Source organism: Silurus meridionalis, chromosome 11, assembly GCF_014805685.1.
Source record: "Silurus meridionalis isolate SWU-2019-XX chromosome 11, ASM1480568v1, whole genome shotgun sequence".
In the NCBI taxonomy this organism is placed as follows: Eukaryota; Metazoa; Chordata; class Actinopteri; order Siluriformes; family Siluridae; genus Silurus; species Silurus meridionalis.
Window position 1 is genome coordinate 16499910 of NC_060894.1, and position 15570 is coordinate 16515479.

A 15570-nucleotide genomic window follows, 5' to 3' on the forward strand; every position below is an offset into this window, starting at 1 on the left:
TTCATGAAAAAACAAAGTGTTGGAGAAAAGTTTCTAAAGATTTTTTTAATGAAACAGCTAGCTATGCTCCAAGCTGCTGAGAAAAACTGCTGAGAAAAACTCAAACCTGCTGCTCAAACATTCTTAGCTAGATTAGCTAGTTGCATCACCGTTTGCAGCTAGCTACTCACATCAGCTGTGTGTTGCTGAAGTTCCAATGCACAAGATTTCATCAGTAATAGATCTCATTCTACAACAGTTGGTTCTAGAGCCAGAGTGCTGTTGTGTGTTTGAGAGAGAGTGCTTAGAGCAAATGAGACAAGTGAGAAAGATGTTCTCAGACAGTTGGAGTAAGTAGGCCACACAGTTTTCTCTACACATAGGCTGGGAAAAAATGCTCAACCACTAACTACATCGCCAACAAGCTCTCAGTAATGATAGCCCTGCGTGGAGCCTCCAATTAATTCACCCTGCTTCCTGGAGCACACACTCCCAGTGCTGAGGTGCGTGTGCATGCCTGTATGTGTGTGTATCTATATGTGGGGGAGGGAATGAAGTCACGTGACACCCAGCTGCAAATATAATGTGGAGATTTTTTGTTTGGCTTGATTATTATTTATTTATTTTGGAAACAGCAGGAGGCTTTAGCTTTTTATAACTTTCTGTTGCAACGGTGGCAAAAAAATGAATCGTTCTTTACAAGTTTTTTTTTTTCTTCTCTCTTCTATTCATTTTTATTTGCTTGTTTATTAAAATGCAAGGCTGTGCTGGATTATGCATCCAAAACTGCTCTGAAATGATAATATTTCACCCTGGCTGAGGACAATATGTGGGGCATAATATTAATTTAATTCATTGCAAACCTTTGGCCTGGGTGAGTCTTTTAAACACACACACACACACACACACACACACACACACACACACACACACACACACGTGCCATTCCATCCTGTGCAGCCTGTACCTGATGCAGTCATGTATTTTTGAGGTTCGATTTAAAGGAGATTTGTCAAGCCACTCTTTGTGATGAAAGGCCTCCATAAACGTTCACTCCTTCTACGCCTTTAATTTTAGGTATCATTACTCCGATTGCGTTGCTATGGTGACTAAGGGCATTTCTGCCCCTGCCAAAGGAACTGCAAGTGGCGACTCTTTGTTTCCGTGGCAACAACTATCCCTCCCTCCTTCTCTCTCCTGCTCCATCTCTTTTTCTTCCCTTTTCAAATTCTCTCTCTTGCTCTCTTTCTCTCTTTGTCTTTCTTTTACTGTATGTCTCTTTCTCCCTCTTCCTTGCTCTCTGGTGCCCTTACCCCCCCCGCCCCATCCCCTATTTCACTTGTTTCTCTTTTACTCATTTCTAACCCTGTCTCTCTCCTTCTCTCTCTCTCTCTGTGTCTTAAACCTCAGGTGAATCTGGACCTCGCTTCACTCTTGGACAGTGATGATAAGAAGTCAAAGAACAAGAGGGGTGTCCTTCCCAAACATGCCACGAACATCATGCGCTCCTGGCTCTTCCAGCATCTCATGGTGCGACGAGCAAATATTTCACACTGTCTTCTCCTTTCACATGCAAATGATTTCATTCAGGAAGAATTGCAGCTTTAATAGAATCATGAATTAAATGAGAAAACCTGAAGATCAGACAATGTAAAAAGTCGACTCTTCTGTTAAATAAACACATAATTAAGTGATAAAAACATTCATATTTGTTGTTTTTTTTAGCACCCGTATCCTACAGAAGACGAGAAAAGACAGATCGCCGCACAGACCAACCTCACCTTATTACAAGTAAACAACTGGTAAGATTCAAAGTAAAGGCAACTCAGCTCCGTACCAACATCTGCTTCCTTATAGCATTGTGTTTCGCTATGTTTTAGGATTGTGGATTCTTTGACAGTAATATGCAGCAATGTGGCACCATCTAGTGTCCATGTCAATGCAGTAATCCAAAATTCCCATCTCATATCTTTTCTGCCTAAGGTTTATCAACGCGCGCCGGCGTATCCTACAGCCCATGCTGGATGCCAGTAACCCTGATCCTGCTCCTAAAGCCAAGAAGATGAAGTCACAGCACAGACCTACGCAGCGTTTCTGGCCTGACTCCATCGTGGCTGGTGTGCTGCAGACACATGGCCCTCATTCTGCTAACAATTCAGACAGTTAGTGCTTCTGACACTGTACATGCAGCAGGCATAAAGCACAGATCCCATTAAAATGCTTTTAATTGATTTCTTTTGTTTATTTTTTGGTAACGAACAGATGGTTCTGTTCCTTATCATGAGGAAATCAATTGATTGTTTGTTTAGTGGATCCAGCTCAGAAGCCCCAATGTGCACAGTCATAAAATGGCTGCTTTTGTTTTCTTTAAGAACATTGGAAACGATAACGGATTTAGCATTAGTGTTCGAACATACTGTACATTCAACACAAATGGGTGAATTCATTTAACTGCATTACAAGAAATGTTTTGGATGCCAGGTCTCTGCATAAACCTTACTCTAACCATTGAAATATATCAAATTGAGTTTTACAAATTGGCATTAGGGGAAGTTCAGGGGTAAAGTGAGGAACATTGTTCTGGAGTTTCACTGTCATAATTTTCGTATACATATACATATATACATATATACATATATATACCAATCAGGCAGAACTTTATAGTCACTGATCAGGCATAACATCATGACCACCTGCCTAATATTGTGTTGGACCACTTTTGCTGCCAAAACATCAAACCACCAATCCATCAAACATTAACAGCATTAACTTCATCAGCAATTTCAGCTACACACGCTCATCTGTTGGATCAGACCCCATGGGCCAGCCTTTGCTTCCCACATGCATCTATGAGACTTGGCCACCCATGATCCGCTGGTTCACCACTGTTCCTTCCACTGTTCCTTCCACTGTTCCTTCTTTTGAACACTTTCAAAAGATAATTACGCCTGCAGACCAGGAACCCCACAAGAGCTGCAGTTTTAGAGATGCTCTCACCCAGTCATCGAGCCATCACAATTTGGTTCTTGTAAAACTCGCTCCAATCCTTTCACGTGCCCATTTTTCCTGCTTCTAACACATCTACTTTGAAGACAAAATGTTCACTTACTGCCTAATATTTCCCACCCTCTAACAGGTGTGATGAATAGATAATCAGTGTTATTTACATCACCAGTTATAATGTTATAATGTCATAATGTAATGCCTGATCTATGTATGGTTTTTTGGGGTTTCCTTAGACCTTCGAAAAAGTGCTTGTAGGTGGATTGGCAATGCTGTATTGTCCATAGCTGTGAATGCAGCTATCCAGGGTGTATTCCTGCCTATGCAGCAATCCAGGGTGTATTCCTGCCTCACACCCAGTATTTCTGAATAGAAAATAGAAAGTAGATCCACCTTAACTTTGACCAGGAAAAGTGGTCACTGCATTTACATTCATGGAATTTGGCAGACTCCTTTATCTAGAGCAACTTACTCTCAACTAAGCAGGGGAAAGGTAAGGGCCTTGCTCAAGGGCCCAGTAGTGGCAGCGTGGTGATGCTCAGATTGGAACTTGTGACCTACCGTATCAAAGTCCAATGCCTTAACCACTCCCATCTTCCAGGAGATTTACTGGACTTACTGTCCAGATGGACAGATTTACTGGAAAACAAATGAAAAGTTGTTGGAATAAAATGCAAATTTATATTCTACTTCTTTATTTTTTATCTGTGTAGTATCTCATGCAAGCTCAGAGTAGGGTATATAAAGTAGCAATTTTTATTCCTGTGTGTCTCGAGGCTAGTCTTGTAGGCATGCACTGATCCATCTGTTTGTGTATGTGTGTTTTTGTCAGGTTCCCTGGGCATGGACAGCCTGCAGCCTCTCTCCTCCGACTCGGCCACTCTGGCCATGCAGCAGGCCATGTTGGCAGGAGCTGAGGACTCTATGGACGGCACAGACGACGAAGAAGAGGAAGAAGAGGACGAAGAAGGGATGGAGGATGAGGAGGACGATGAAGAAGAAGAAAGGCACTTGTCTGTCAGGAGAGATTTGCGCCTTGATCACAGCGAGGGACTGGAGTAAAAACAGATAATGGCATCAGGAAATGACATCACTGACCTGACACGTTTTAAACATGCCCCAGAGGTTTCCATTGGACACTTCAAGGCTTTGGAGCATTGAATTAGACAAGAAGAAAAAAAAAGAAAAAGAAAAAAAAAAGAGCTGTGAATTTTAATAATTACTGAATTTATTTGTACAATTTAGGAAAAAGAATGAATGCACACACATTGACCATGCATTTAAATGTTATATACTGGGAGAATAAATAGAAGTTTTAGTTATATTAACAAAATCCTCGGCATAATGTTAGTTTCATGTGTCCATACCTTATTTTTTCCCCACGCATCTCTTTTGTTTTCAGGTGAAACTCAGAGCATGTCTTTTTTACTCTTCATTGACAGGAAGCAATCATCCATATTTTGCAGGTGGTTTTATGGGCATGATGATACTTTGCTAGCATCAATACTCAATACTGAGTTTAAAAATAATAAAAAAAAAACTGAGAAAAAAGGAAAAAAAAATTGCAAAAGATTTGACAGCACAAAACACACACCTTAGACGTTGATGCATTTGCGCAGTTGCTCGATATTTATGTTTTAGGTTTTCGATCAACAACGTTGCACTTGGGAGAATTCTCATTTGCCTGGATGATGCAATTCTGAATGGCACTGAAGGCCAACTGCCTGGAACTTGCAGCCTATAAACTTTTCTCCTCTCGACAAAGGCAAATACGGAGAGAGAGAAAACATGGCACATTAAGCATTCATTTATGGAGGAAAATAACCCAATGGGTCCTTCCAGCCCTCAAACTTCCTTGTGATGTTTACTGAAGAAATACTGCAGGAGGATGACAGTTTTAATGACAGCATTTCATCCACTGGAAACCCTTCTGCGTATGTTACTGCGAAGGACAAGGAGCTGTGAAGATATTCAGTTGGGGGTAAATCAGTCTCCAGAATAAAGCAGCTTTTTCAGATGTGATGTCTAGAGATGAGAGAATGCTGTTATTGAATGTTATTGAAGTTGGTCTTGTGAAGTATGTTTCTCATTATCTTTTTTTTTTTTTTTTTTTTTGGTTGTTCATAAATGGTTCTTCCAGAGCAAGTAATGATAGGGGGAAATTTTTATTTTGTTTGTACACATTGTTGTCATGATCTATTGTGCTTCAATAGACCATTTTTGATAATTAAAAGAGATAATTTTAGTGGATGTGGTGTAGCATTGCCTTCTTGTGTATCTTGTGCATTCTTCTAACGGTTCATTAAGTAATGGGCTAGGAAAGCAAGCTATTTACAACATACTGTACAGAGTGAATAGTGAAGAAGAATAACACAATTATTATTGCTAATTATGTTTCATGTCTTACTTTCACAAAAGGAAATACAATTAATCTGATTTTATGCTAAGATTTTTTAGGCATACACCTCATGAATGGTTTGCAGGATATTACGGGTCATCACAACCATACTATTAAATACGTTTTAGATATTGAACATTTTTTACCTGTAATATTTTTGTTTGCAGTTCAAGGTGCAAACTTAAGAGCAAAAACAGGACAGTTTTGATTAATCCAGAATAATTGCAGGTGACATGATTTTAAGATAAAAATTACTGCATTTGGAAATTTGTATATTGGTCTTATATTCGGAAATTGGATCTTAGATCACTATATTACACCATTTACATTTATGTCATTTATTAGATGCCCTACGGTCCCAGGTCTGGCTGCGAAAGGAGGAGACCGGGCGTTGGGCTAGCAACCCAACCCCATAACAATAAACTGCTATGCAAATGGCAAGTAAGCCATCAGGCCTTTGCCACTGAATGCACCTCATGGCACAGGAGACATTTTTTCAGTGCAATTTACATTAATCTCATTTATAGAACTAAGCACTTGAGGGCTACAGGTTTTGCTCAAGAGTCCAGCAGTGGCAACATGGCAGACCTGTGATTTGAACAGCCGTCTGCCCTGAAATCCAGCATCTTAACCACTCAGCTACCACTTTCCCACTTACAAGAGATTACAAGCTTACAAATATATTTCCTCAATTAAGTCAGACTTTTTTCATTTTTCTAATTTAACCATAAATTGAGAAAATGCAAAAGCAGGACACATTCTGTACTCAGGTAAGATCTATTCTCTGTTTTGTTGTCATTCAAAGGATTTTAAACAGCCTTTTGGGTTCACATGTGTGCTCACACTCACCTGCTCATCCTCCTTGATTTCTCTATAACGCTATAAAAAAATAAAAACCTCTTTTAGAAGTCACTGATGAATCACGTGTTTTTCCTGTGCCAAACCTTTATATAATACTTTATAAAGTATTATTTAGCTGTTCCTGGAATTGTAAATCATTTCAACACACTCAAAATAATTATCAGCACAGTGCATTTCTTTATTTCAAAATGATGTTAGTAATCAGGTTAATTTCTTCTATAATTTGCTCTTAAACCTCAGGAATTACAGGCTACACTTTGCAAATCTGTTTTTAATTTCAGAACATATGGTGGCTTTAGTTGAGGGTGTTTAGGGTGGTTCATCACTTCCTGTTTGTAAGTGACATTTGATCTCTCACTGTTTTGGTTCCGAGTTGGATTTTTTCGAGGTCAGAGCCTTTTACTTGGACAATAGGGATGAAACACTATACTTCCTTGAAGACAAAATTGGAAGCATGTTCTTTGTGTCCTGGTGTGGCTTAATGAAGGGAAAAAAACAGTACCAGGAAGAGACCACAATGGCACTACTATAACAATCTGGACAAAAAAAGCTTCTATTTCATATATTTCAAGTAAATATATTTATGTTGTGGACAATTTTCAATTTTACTCAAAGTGCCTTTAGCATCCATTCATTACACAATTTAGGGACTTGACTATAATAAAGAAGGTGATGCAATGAGTACAGAAGGGTTATGATTCAGGGTTATGATTCAGCATTGTAAAGGAAGAACCGATTTAACAATAACATGGGGAAAAAAAGATATATATATATATATATATATATATATATATATATATATATATATATATATATATATATATATATATATATATAATATTTTACTGTTACTGCTATAGTAAAAACTAGTTCCCTGGGATGAGGATGCTCATACAATCTAAGGCTAATAATGAACAATTTAAAGAAATGTTATTGTTTAACAAATGTCTAATCAGTGTGTAATGACTCAGTATGAAGCCCATTGTTGTTTTTTGTCCTACAAGAGCTCAGTGTTATAGTACTTACTAACTAACAGGAATAACTGTGAGGTTCATTGTTTTTTTATTATATAAAAAAAGAAAGCATAAAACAAAAAAGAAAATACATGGCACACATTCAGTAGGAAAAAACAGACTGGCTGATGTTTTCACACGAATGTTCATGTGCTCTTGGATAACCAGCGCTTTTAAACTTTTATTCAAAGTCCATGGTGCAGCACTGAAATAACTCTCTTTGTGGCAGTTCTCCAGGTTTCTCATGCTAGTGCAGTGAAGCGGTAGGTCTACTTTGGAGGGGCACTGCATAAATAGTCAGGGCAATGACAGAGGCAGGAAAAGCCACAGGACTGGCCAAGTTTGAAGTGGAAGGGAGCCACCTGCTTGATGAGCACGTTAGGGATCTGCAGCCTGCGGGCACCACCCTTCCTTATTCTCTCCGTAATTGCTCTCCTGTTCTGTATCTCACTGCCATTCCATCAGGCTCCAGAGAGTTCTATAACCCCTTTAATTACCCCTTAACCCTTGTCCCATACAGCCTCCCATTTTGCTCAGCCCTCTTCCACTATTTAAAGTCTTCGCCAGCATCTTGATCCTCCCCAGCCTCAGGACCACGTCAGCACTGCATGACAAACTTAACATTCGTTGCAGGAGGAGAACTGAAGGTACTGTATTTTAAATCACTTTCATTTCTAATGCAGTATGGGTTAGAGAACTCATTTAATGGAATAAAATGGAAGTCTGGGGTTCCAGGGTGGGCAAAAAAACAACAAAATGTCAATTTGTTAAATTGATTGAACCATACCCTGAAAGCTGACAAAGACTACATTGGGTCTTCTGCTCAACAGTTGCAGACATGTCAATTGCTAAGACGGCCGCGCATGCAATACTGTCTGACGCCCTGCTTCAGAACAGTAATATAGATGACCGCATTCGACACCTGAACCTGGAGCTGCCCTTAGACAAAGTCATCAAATTTGTATCTGTGGGACTTCCTCTAATGCTGGTGTCTGTGGCATTTGCTCGAGAGATTTCAGTCGGTGAGTAAAGTTTTTTTCTTTTCTTTTTTTCTTGTACTGTGCTCACAATCAGCAACAGCTATACTTTAGGTATAGCAAGTGTACAGTATAAAATGTCTGCAATAGATGGGGTCTTGTTTGATTCCCAGTTGGAATGAGATCTGGATCCACCACAACCTTGAACAGGATAAACTGTTTACTAAAAATACAAATAAATGAACAACTGAACTGATGGTTAGAATTGAAGAATAGGAATTTGATTCCTCTAAACAACAATGTTGTCTAATGTGATCAGTGTGTTTCCTGTGCTGACATCCACCTTAGGTTGAATCTTGAGCTCCAAATAGTACAAATTCCATACTATCTGACTAATATGGCTTAAGCTGCCTTGAAAGCCCACAGACCCATAAAACGAATCTGATGCAAAAGTTAATTAAATGTCAACTTTGATTTCACGCACACTATTGAAATTGATTTGACAAGGTGTGGAGGGTAAATCGAGATATTCTAATAACTTTTTGCCCGTCGGCAATATTTTGTAGGAATGCTAGCCTGACAGGCATGTGGTTGTTTAAGGAGAAACATCGCTATATTGCCTGAGCTCCCTAGAAAGTCAATTGCTAAACGAAGCTGTCAGTTTCAGTGGAGGCAGCTGATGTTGCAATCAGTTCCTCTGGAGTTGGTCTGCAATCAGTTCACACAGATGTTAATTGGCACGAGGATGATTAAGAGAGACGTGAAGAGATGACAAGAGTCTGTAATTACAGTCAGCCTGCTCTTTCCCAGGTCTCTATTTCAGTCTAACTAGAGGATATGCTAATTAAAGAGACAGACGTGAGGCGCAAGTTAAGTTCTTTACAGTCGAATAAAATTCCGTCCCTCGTCGCATATGATATTTAAGCGTGTTTATATAGTACATCTATTCGAGTGTATTTTTTCCCCATGCTAATTGTTGACATTATAATCCAATTAATTTAATGTTCATGCACATCATTTACATCATTGATTTAAAAAAAATCTCTTTTGCTGCTTTTGCTCTTTTGCTGCAAATGCAGAGACATTTCTTGTAATTAAAAAAGTACCACCTTTTCCCCCAAAGAAAATTGCTGTAAAAATGCATTAAACAGTGAATATATATCAATAATAAGGATTGCTGTGGTGAATGTTTGCACACTGGACGTTGATTGTAAGGTTCAGAGGGACAGGCTAGTGTTTAAATGTTCTATAAAAAGCATGTGTTTGGCTCTTCTCGGTGGTAGGGACCCACCCTTGTTGTCTGTTGGCCTGCTCCACCTCAGCTGAAATATTACAGTGTGTTTCTCTTGCTGCTGTGGTTTACACCAGATGTGCTCTGGGGAAGAAAAAAAAGTAGTTATAGACCAGGCATGCCAGTCTGCTTCTGACGCCCAGTCTTTTTCTCATTTCAGCTGATGAAAGCATGAGCATAACACTGTGATTATAACTTGAACTAAAATTACTATAAAATAAGTTTTCGTTTGTTACATATCCACATAAAGTATAGTAAAATCCTTTTACTTGCGTATCCCAGCTTTAAGGATGTTAGGGACAGAGCAAAAGGTCAGTCAGTCAACCAGGGCTACACTTCAGTGTTGTTTGTCTGTATTGTCTTGTATAGTCTGTTTTTGTCTTGTTGTGTCTGTTTTGTCATGTATAGGTTTTTATTTATGTCTGTACTTTCGAGAGTAACAAACAGCTGGAACCAAATTCCTTGTGTGTGTCAACACACTTGGCCAATAAACCTGATTCTGATTCTGATTCTGATTCTGATTTAATCTTAAACTTAGGTCTGGGTTTGTTGTAATGCTTTCTGATGCTTTTTAAGGTCCACAAGTTAGCTGTTTTCCTCCAAACAACTTCACGGTGAAGCAGGCTGCATACGTAGACACGTACTGCTGGGATTCATTGATGCACCATGAGTTTGACGCGGATGGAAACTCTGAAGAACGTTCCCTGTGGGTTCATAAGGTGTGGTTGTGTTCTACATACTGTACTGTAATGAAAACAGTGCCATAAATGCATTCATGATAAATAGCTTTCAGAAGAAAACATGCTAAACTTCCTTTCTAAATACAATACAGTTAATACACTTTATGACGCAATAAATAAATGCTAATAAAGTGATGACCTTTTTGATTACCTTTGCTGACTGTGTGTCTCTGTGTGTCTCAGATGTTCCCCTACTCCCTGCTTATCATGGCGATGGCTATGTACCTTCCAGCTCTGATCTGGAAGTTTCTAGCTATGCCAACTCTGGGTTCTGACCTGCTCTTTATAATTGATGAGCTGGACAAGTCTTACAACCGCTCAGTGCGCTTGGCTCAGAGCATTGTAGAGCTTAAAGAGAATACTAACCCATATGAATTTCAAGCAGAGTTGCAGAGGTGAGAAAAAGGAAACTAATCAAGATCAGAGGTACTATTGTGTCAATGTGTACTGTCCCTAGAGATAATCATATGCACAGTAATTGTAGTTTGATTAACTCTTTGATTGGATTATAAAATAAAAACATGAACAGACTGACATTCTTGCCTTTCTGTTGTCAGAGCCAAGAGGAAGCGTTACTTTGAGTACCCCCTGCTGGAGAGATACATGCAATACAAGCATGGTTCCTACTTTCTGGTCAGCATGCTGTTCCTGCGTGGGTTCCTCTTACTTACCTTCATGTCAGCAGCCTGTCTCTACCTGGTCTACTTTCACCTCTCAGCTTTCCTTCAGGATGAGTTTAGCTGCTTGATGCGTACAGGAATCCTCCAAGATCAAGTCTGGGTTCCAACTCTGGTGCAGTGCAAGATCAGTGGCCTGATGGTCTTCCAGATCATCAGCATAGCTAACGGGGCTATCTATGTACTGCTGGGTCCTATTGTCCTTTTCAGCTTGCTGCGCCTCTTCTGTTGGGACACCAGCTTTCTCTCACTCTATGAGGTGCTTCCTGCTCTGGGGCTGATCAGTGGTCAGAAGCTTGGCTGCCCGTTGAACGACTTGAACGTGCTTCTCCTCTTCCTGCGTGTTAATGTAGCTCATCTGCGCTCGTACGGTCGACTTAAGGCCTTGTGTTCACTAGCGCCACCTCATTTACACAGGGGTAAGGGCATGCTGACAGAGGAGCAGATCGAGGAAGCTGCTGAAGAGGCTGAGGAGCTGGCGGAGGCAATACAGGAGGCCAGAGAGGAAAAGAAACACAATCTAGTGGACATCATGACTATGCTTGGAGCAGCCAGGGGGAATGTAGTAAATTGCCCTGAACAGCGCCCTCTGGTGGAGGAGAACATGACAATCGGTACAGTTAGTCTCATCTGTGTACTAAAGGGCATCCTGATAGTGGGCATAATCGTATATATTATATGGGATGTTCAGAAAATAATTAAGTGATCTCTCCTTCAATGCATTATTAATAAAAGGCTTAGAGATAATTAAGCTCTGTGTGTAGGATAGATTGAAAAAAGACAGGTTTGAAAAGTGAACACTTACCATATAACATATGCAAAATTGGAGTTATCATTTATAGTACCCTTTTGTGTTATTTGTATAAGATAGATTTTTGTCGTTTCAAAATCTTGTTAAATATAAACATTCTAAAGGAGGCTTGAGAAGAAAACAGTTCATGGTAGGTTTGATCCCCCTAACAGCCCTCTCTGTCTTTTTCAGAACATAACCACCAGGGCTACCATGAACTGGAGGAGTCTGTATCATGTTGTTTTGGGTAAGCCGTCCTTTGAACCATCGCTGTTAGCGAGGCATAATGACCGTGGACTAACCACACCCCATCTAGACTAGAAGTAGGACAAAACCGAATTGATTAAAAGAGCTTGTCCCTTGGCAGTTCTTTTATCTGGATCAAGTAGGTTGGTTGTCCCTGTAGAACAAAATGCTTCACGCATGTCCAGAAAGTCTTCAAAAAGCCTCCATTAGAATGAAATTCGTCATTTTTGTTTTGTTTTATGTTTCTGTATATGTTATAAATCATTTTGTTGTGTTTGTTTGCGTGTGTTTGTATGTGTATGTGTGTGTGGTTGTGTGTGTGTGTGAGACATTTTGCAGTATTTTGTATGTGACTATAACTATTACTCAAAAAAATGAAAAAGTTCTACTGGTGGTTTGTAAATTAATTTTAACATTTTTTTTCCACTTTTTTTTAAACATCTAATCTATAAATAAACATGTTCAGTCTGGAATGGAAAGCATCAGCCTTCCTCAGTAACTGACAAATAATTTTGTTGAGCTCATTCATTACTCATAATTACAATCAATTCCAGGCATCTGCCAAGATGTCAAATTGACACAATTAGTCATGTTATTGAGACACAGACAGCCAGAAAAAGACAGAGGGTGGGATTTTCAAACAAAACACATAATCTGATTTGCTCTTGTTTGAGGGAAACAAAACATGTTTTAGTATCACATTGAAAAACACCAGATCTGATCATCAGCTGCAGTTTTTTACATGGAGCATTTTGTTATTTTTGCTAAGTTAACCATGTGCATGATTATTTTTCCATGCATACACACACACACACACACACACACACACACACACACACACACACACACACACATACATACATATATATAAATACACATTTACACACACACACACACACACACACACACACAGACATATATTAGCCAATCATGTGGCAGCAATGCAATGCATATACTACAGCAAGACTGGTTTATGCTGCCAAGAAGTATATAGTAACTCAAATAATCTCTCTATTATCATTCAACTGGGTTAAAACCACTATAACATTAGCATACACAAAACATGAAATATTTGAGTTAATATATAGACGTCATGTGAGTTCAGACCAGTTTGATCATTTTTCTACATACCTCATCTACAAGGTGTTTCACCCTACAGACCCTCTACACACTGTTAGTGTTTCACACTATTCTGTATAAACTCTAAAGATTGTGGTGACTCAAAAATAAGTCAATGATCAATGATTAATAGTTCTGTTTGTTTCTGGAAATCATGTAAGCCTTTACAAAATCCCTGGCACAGTTATTGTCACACTTCCACTGATTCTACAGATACTACCTCGATAATTCCACATATCGAGGTAGTAAATAAATGAGGGATGGAAGGAATGAGGATGCTGAAAATAAAGTATGCTAAAGTAGAACAGTTAAGTAGATCAGTAAACAGATGTCAAACACACATTCTTACATACACATCTGTATTTTTCAAATAGGGTCTAACGAATGTTAAGTAACAAATTGATTTTTTTCTATTGATTTAATTTCTTTTATTTAAGTTTAATTAGGGCCAATTTAATTAATTACTCAATTTAATCAATATAAAAAGTGCATTGCATTCATTTGATTTATTGTATTTTATTTTTTATAAAATAATATTTTATATATTATTGAACTAAGCTGGCATTTTATTTACAATTGTTTTATAAATGTAAACAGTTCAAATGTTGATAATTACAAATGTTCTATATTTAATTACAAATGTTACAAAAAATTATAATATATATAAATTACAGATAATTACAAATGTTATACATTATATATATGAATATATAATGAATTACACGCACACACACACACACATATATATATATATATATATATATATATATATATATATATATATATATATATATATATATATATACATACAGTATACAGTTGTGTTCAAAATTATTCAACCCCACTGAAATTGATTGTTTTGGTCGGTTTGACATTGATTATGATCATTCAGTCATCCTGCTTACAATTAAATCAAAGAGGCACGTGTAGGTCAGACAAATATAACATAACATTTATAATGAAATAACCACAAATGTCTTTTCTGAGCTCACATCATTATCAGTTTTATTCAACCCCCAAGTGACATTCAATCTTAGTACTTAGTACAACATCCTTTTACAGTAATAACAGCTTTTAAACGTGAAGCATAGCTTGACACAAGTGTCTTGCAGCGATCTACGGGTATCTTCGCCCATTCATCATGGGCAAAAGCCTCCAGTTCAGTCACATTCTTAGGCTTGCACTGCAACTGCTTTCTTTAAGTCCCACCAGAGGTTCTCAATCGGATTTAAGTCTGGTGACTGCGATGGCCACTTCAAAATGTTCCAGCCTTTAATCTGCAACCATGCTCTAGTGGACTTGGAGGTATGCTTGGGATCATTGTCCTGTTGAAAGGTCCAACGCCTTCCAAGCCTCAGGTTTGTGACGGACTGCATCACATTGTCATCCAATATCTCCTGGTACTGAAGAGAATTCATGGTACCTTGCACACGCTGAAGCTTCCCAGTACCTGCAGAAGCAAAACAGCCCCAAAGCATGATTGACCCCCCGCCATGCTTCACAGTAGGCAAGGTGTTCTTTTCTTCATAGGCCTTGTTCTTCCTCCTCCAAACATAGCGTTGATCCATGGGCCCAAACAGTTCTAATTTTGTTTCATCAGTCCACAGAACACTATCCCAAAACTTCTGTGGTTTGTCCACATGACTTTTGGCATACTGCAGTCGACTCTTCTTATTCTTTGGGGACAGCAAGGGGGTGCGCCTGGGAGTTCTGGCATGGAGGCCTTCATTACGCAGGGTGCGCCGTATTGTCTGAGCAGAAACTTCAGTACCCACATCTGACAAATCTTTTCTCAGTTCCTCAGCAGTCACACGGGACTTTTCTCCACTCTACGCTTCAGGTAGCGCACAGCAGTCAAGTCAGCATCTTCTTTCTGCCACGACCAGGTAGCGTTTCAACAGTGCCCTTTGCCTTGAATTTGCGAATGATGCTTCCTATGGTGTCTCTTGGTATGTTTAACATCTTTGCAATCTTCTTATAGCCATTGCCCTTCCTGTGAAGAGTAATCACCTGTTCTCTTGTCTTCCTGGACCATTCTCTTGACCTCACCATGTTTGTAACCACACCAGTAAATGTCTACAAGGAGCTGAGTATCACAGTCATTTTAAAGCTGCCTAATTGGTGCTTATTAGGCTTTATTGCTGCTCCCTGATATCCACAGGTGTTTTCAATACCTGATTGAAAACACTTCATTGAACCTCTGTTCTTCAGAGTGGTAGTCTTTAAGGGGTTGAATAATTATGTCAATGAAGAATTCACAAAAGAAACATTTACTACTGTATTACAAAACTAATTGATGTCATTTTAGTTGCATATGGTTCTTTAAGAAGTCCTTGTAGGATTTCATTCTGAATACAATTACAAATGTACACTAAATTCCCTAAAACCATTTACAGCATTGGGGGTTGAATAATTTTGAACATGTGTGTGTGTGTGTGTGTGTGTGTGTGTGTGTGTGTGTGTGTGTGTAATTCAT

The 15570-nt window shown here is 38.8% G+C and overlaps 1 protein-coding gene across 1 annotated transcript in view; it reads left to right on the forward strand.

The window, feature by feature from the left end:
* The window catches only part of LOC124393876 (homeobox protein PKNOX2-like), a 79607-nt gene extending 67541 nt beyond the window's left edge, over positions 1-12066 (forward strand). The window contains exons 8-16 of the mRNA XM_046861920.1: positions 1390-1509; positions 1705-1781; positions 1963-2141; positions 3815-4040; positions 8059-8276; positions 10099-10241; positions 10446-10657; positions 10820-11553; positions 11922-12066. Of these exons, the coding sequence (XP_046717876.1) occupies positions 1390-1509; positions 1705-1781; positions 1963-2141; positions 3815-4040; positions 8059-8276; positions 10099-10241; positions 10446-10657; positions 10820-11553; positions 11922-11980 (1968 nt within the window). The 3' untranslated portion in view covers positions 11981-12066. The remainder of the gene's footprint in view (positions 1-1389; positions 1510-1704; positions 1782-1962; positions 2142-3814; positions 4041-8058; positions 8277-10098; positions 10242-10445; positions 10658-10819; positions 11554-11921) is intronic.
* The last annotated feature ends 3504 nt before the right edge of the window (positions 12067-15570 follow it).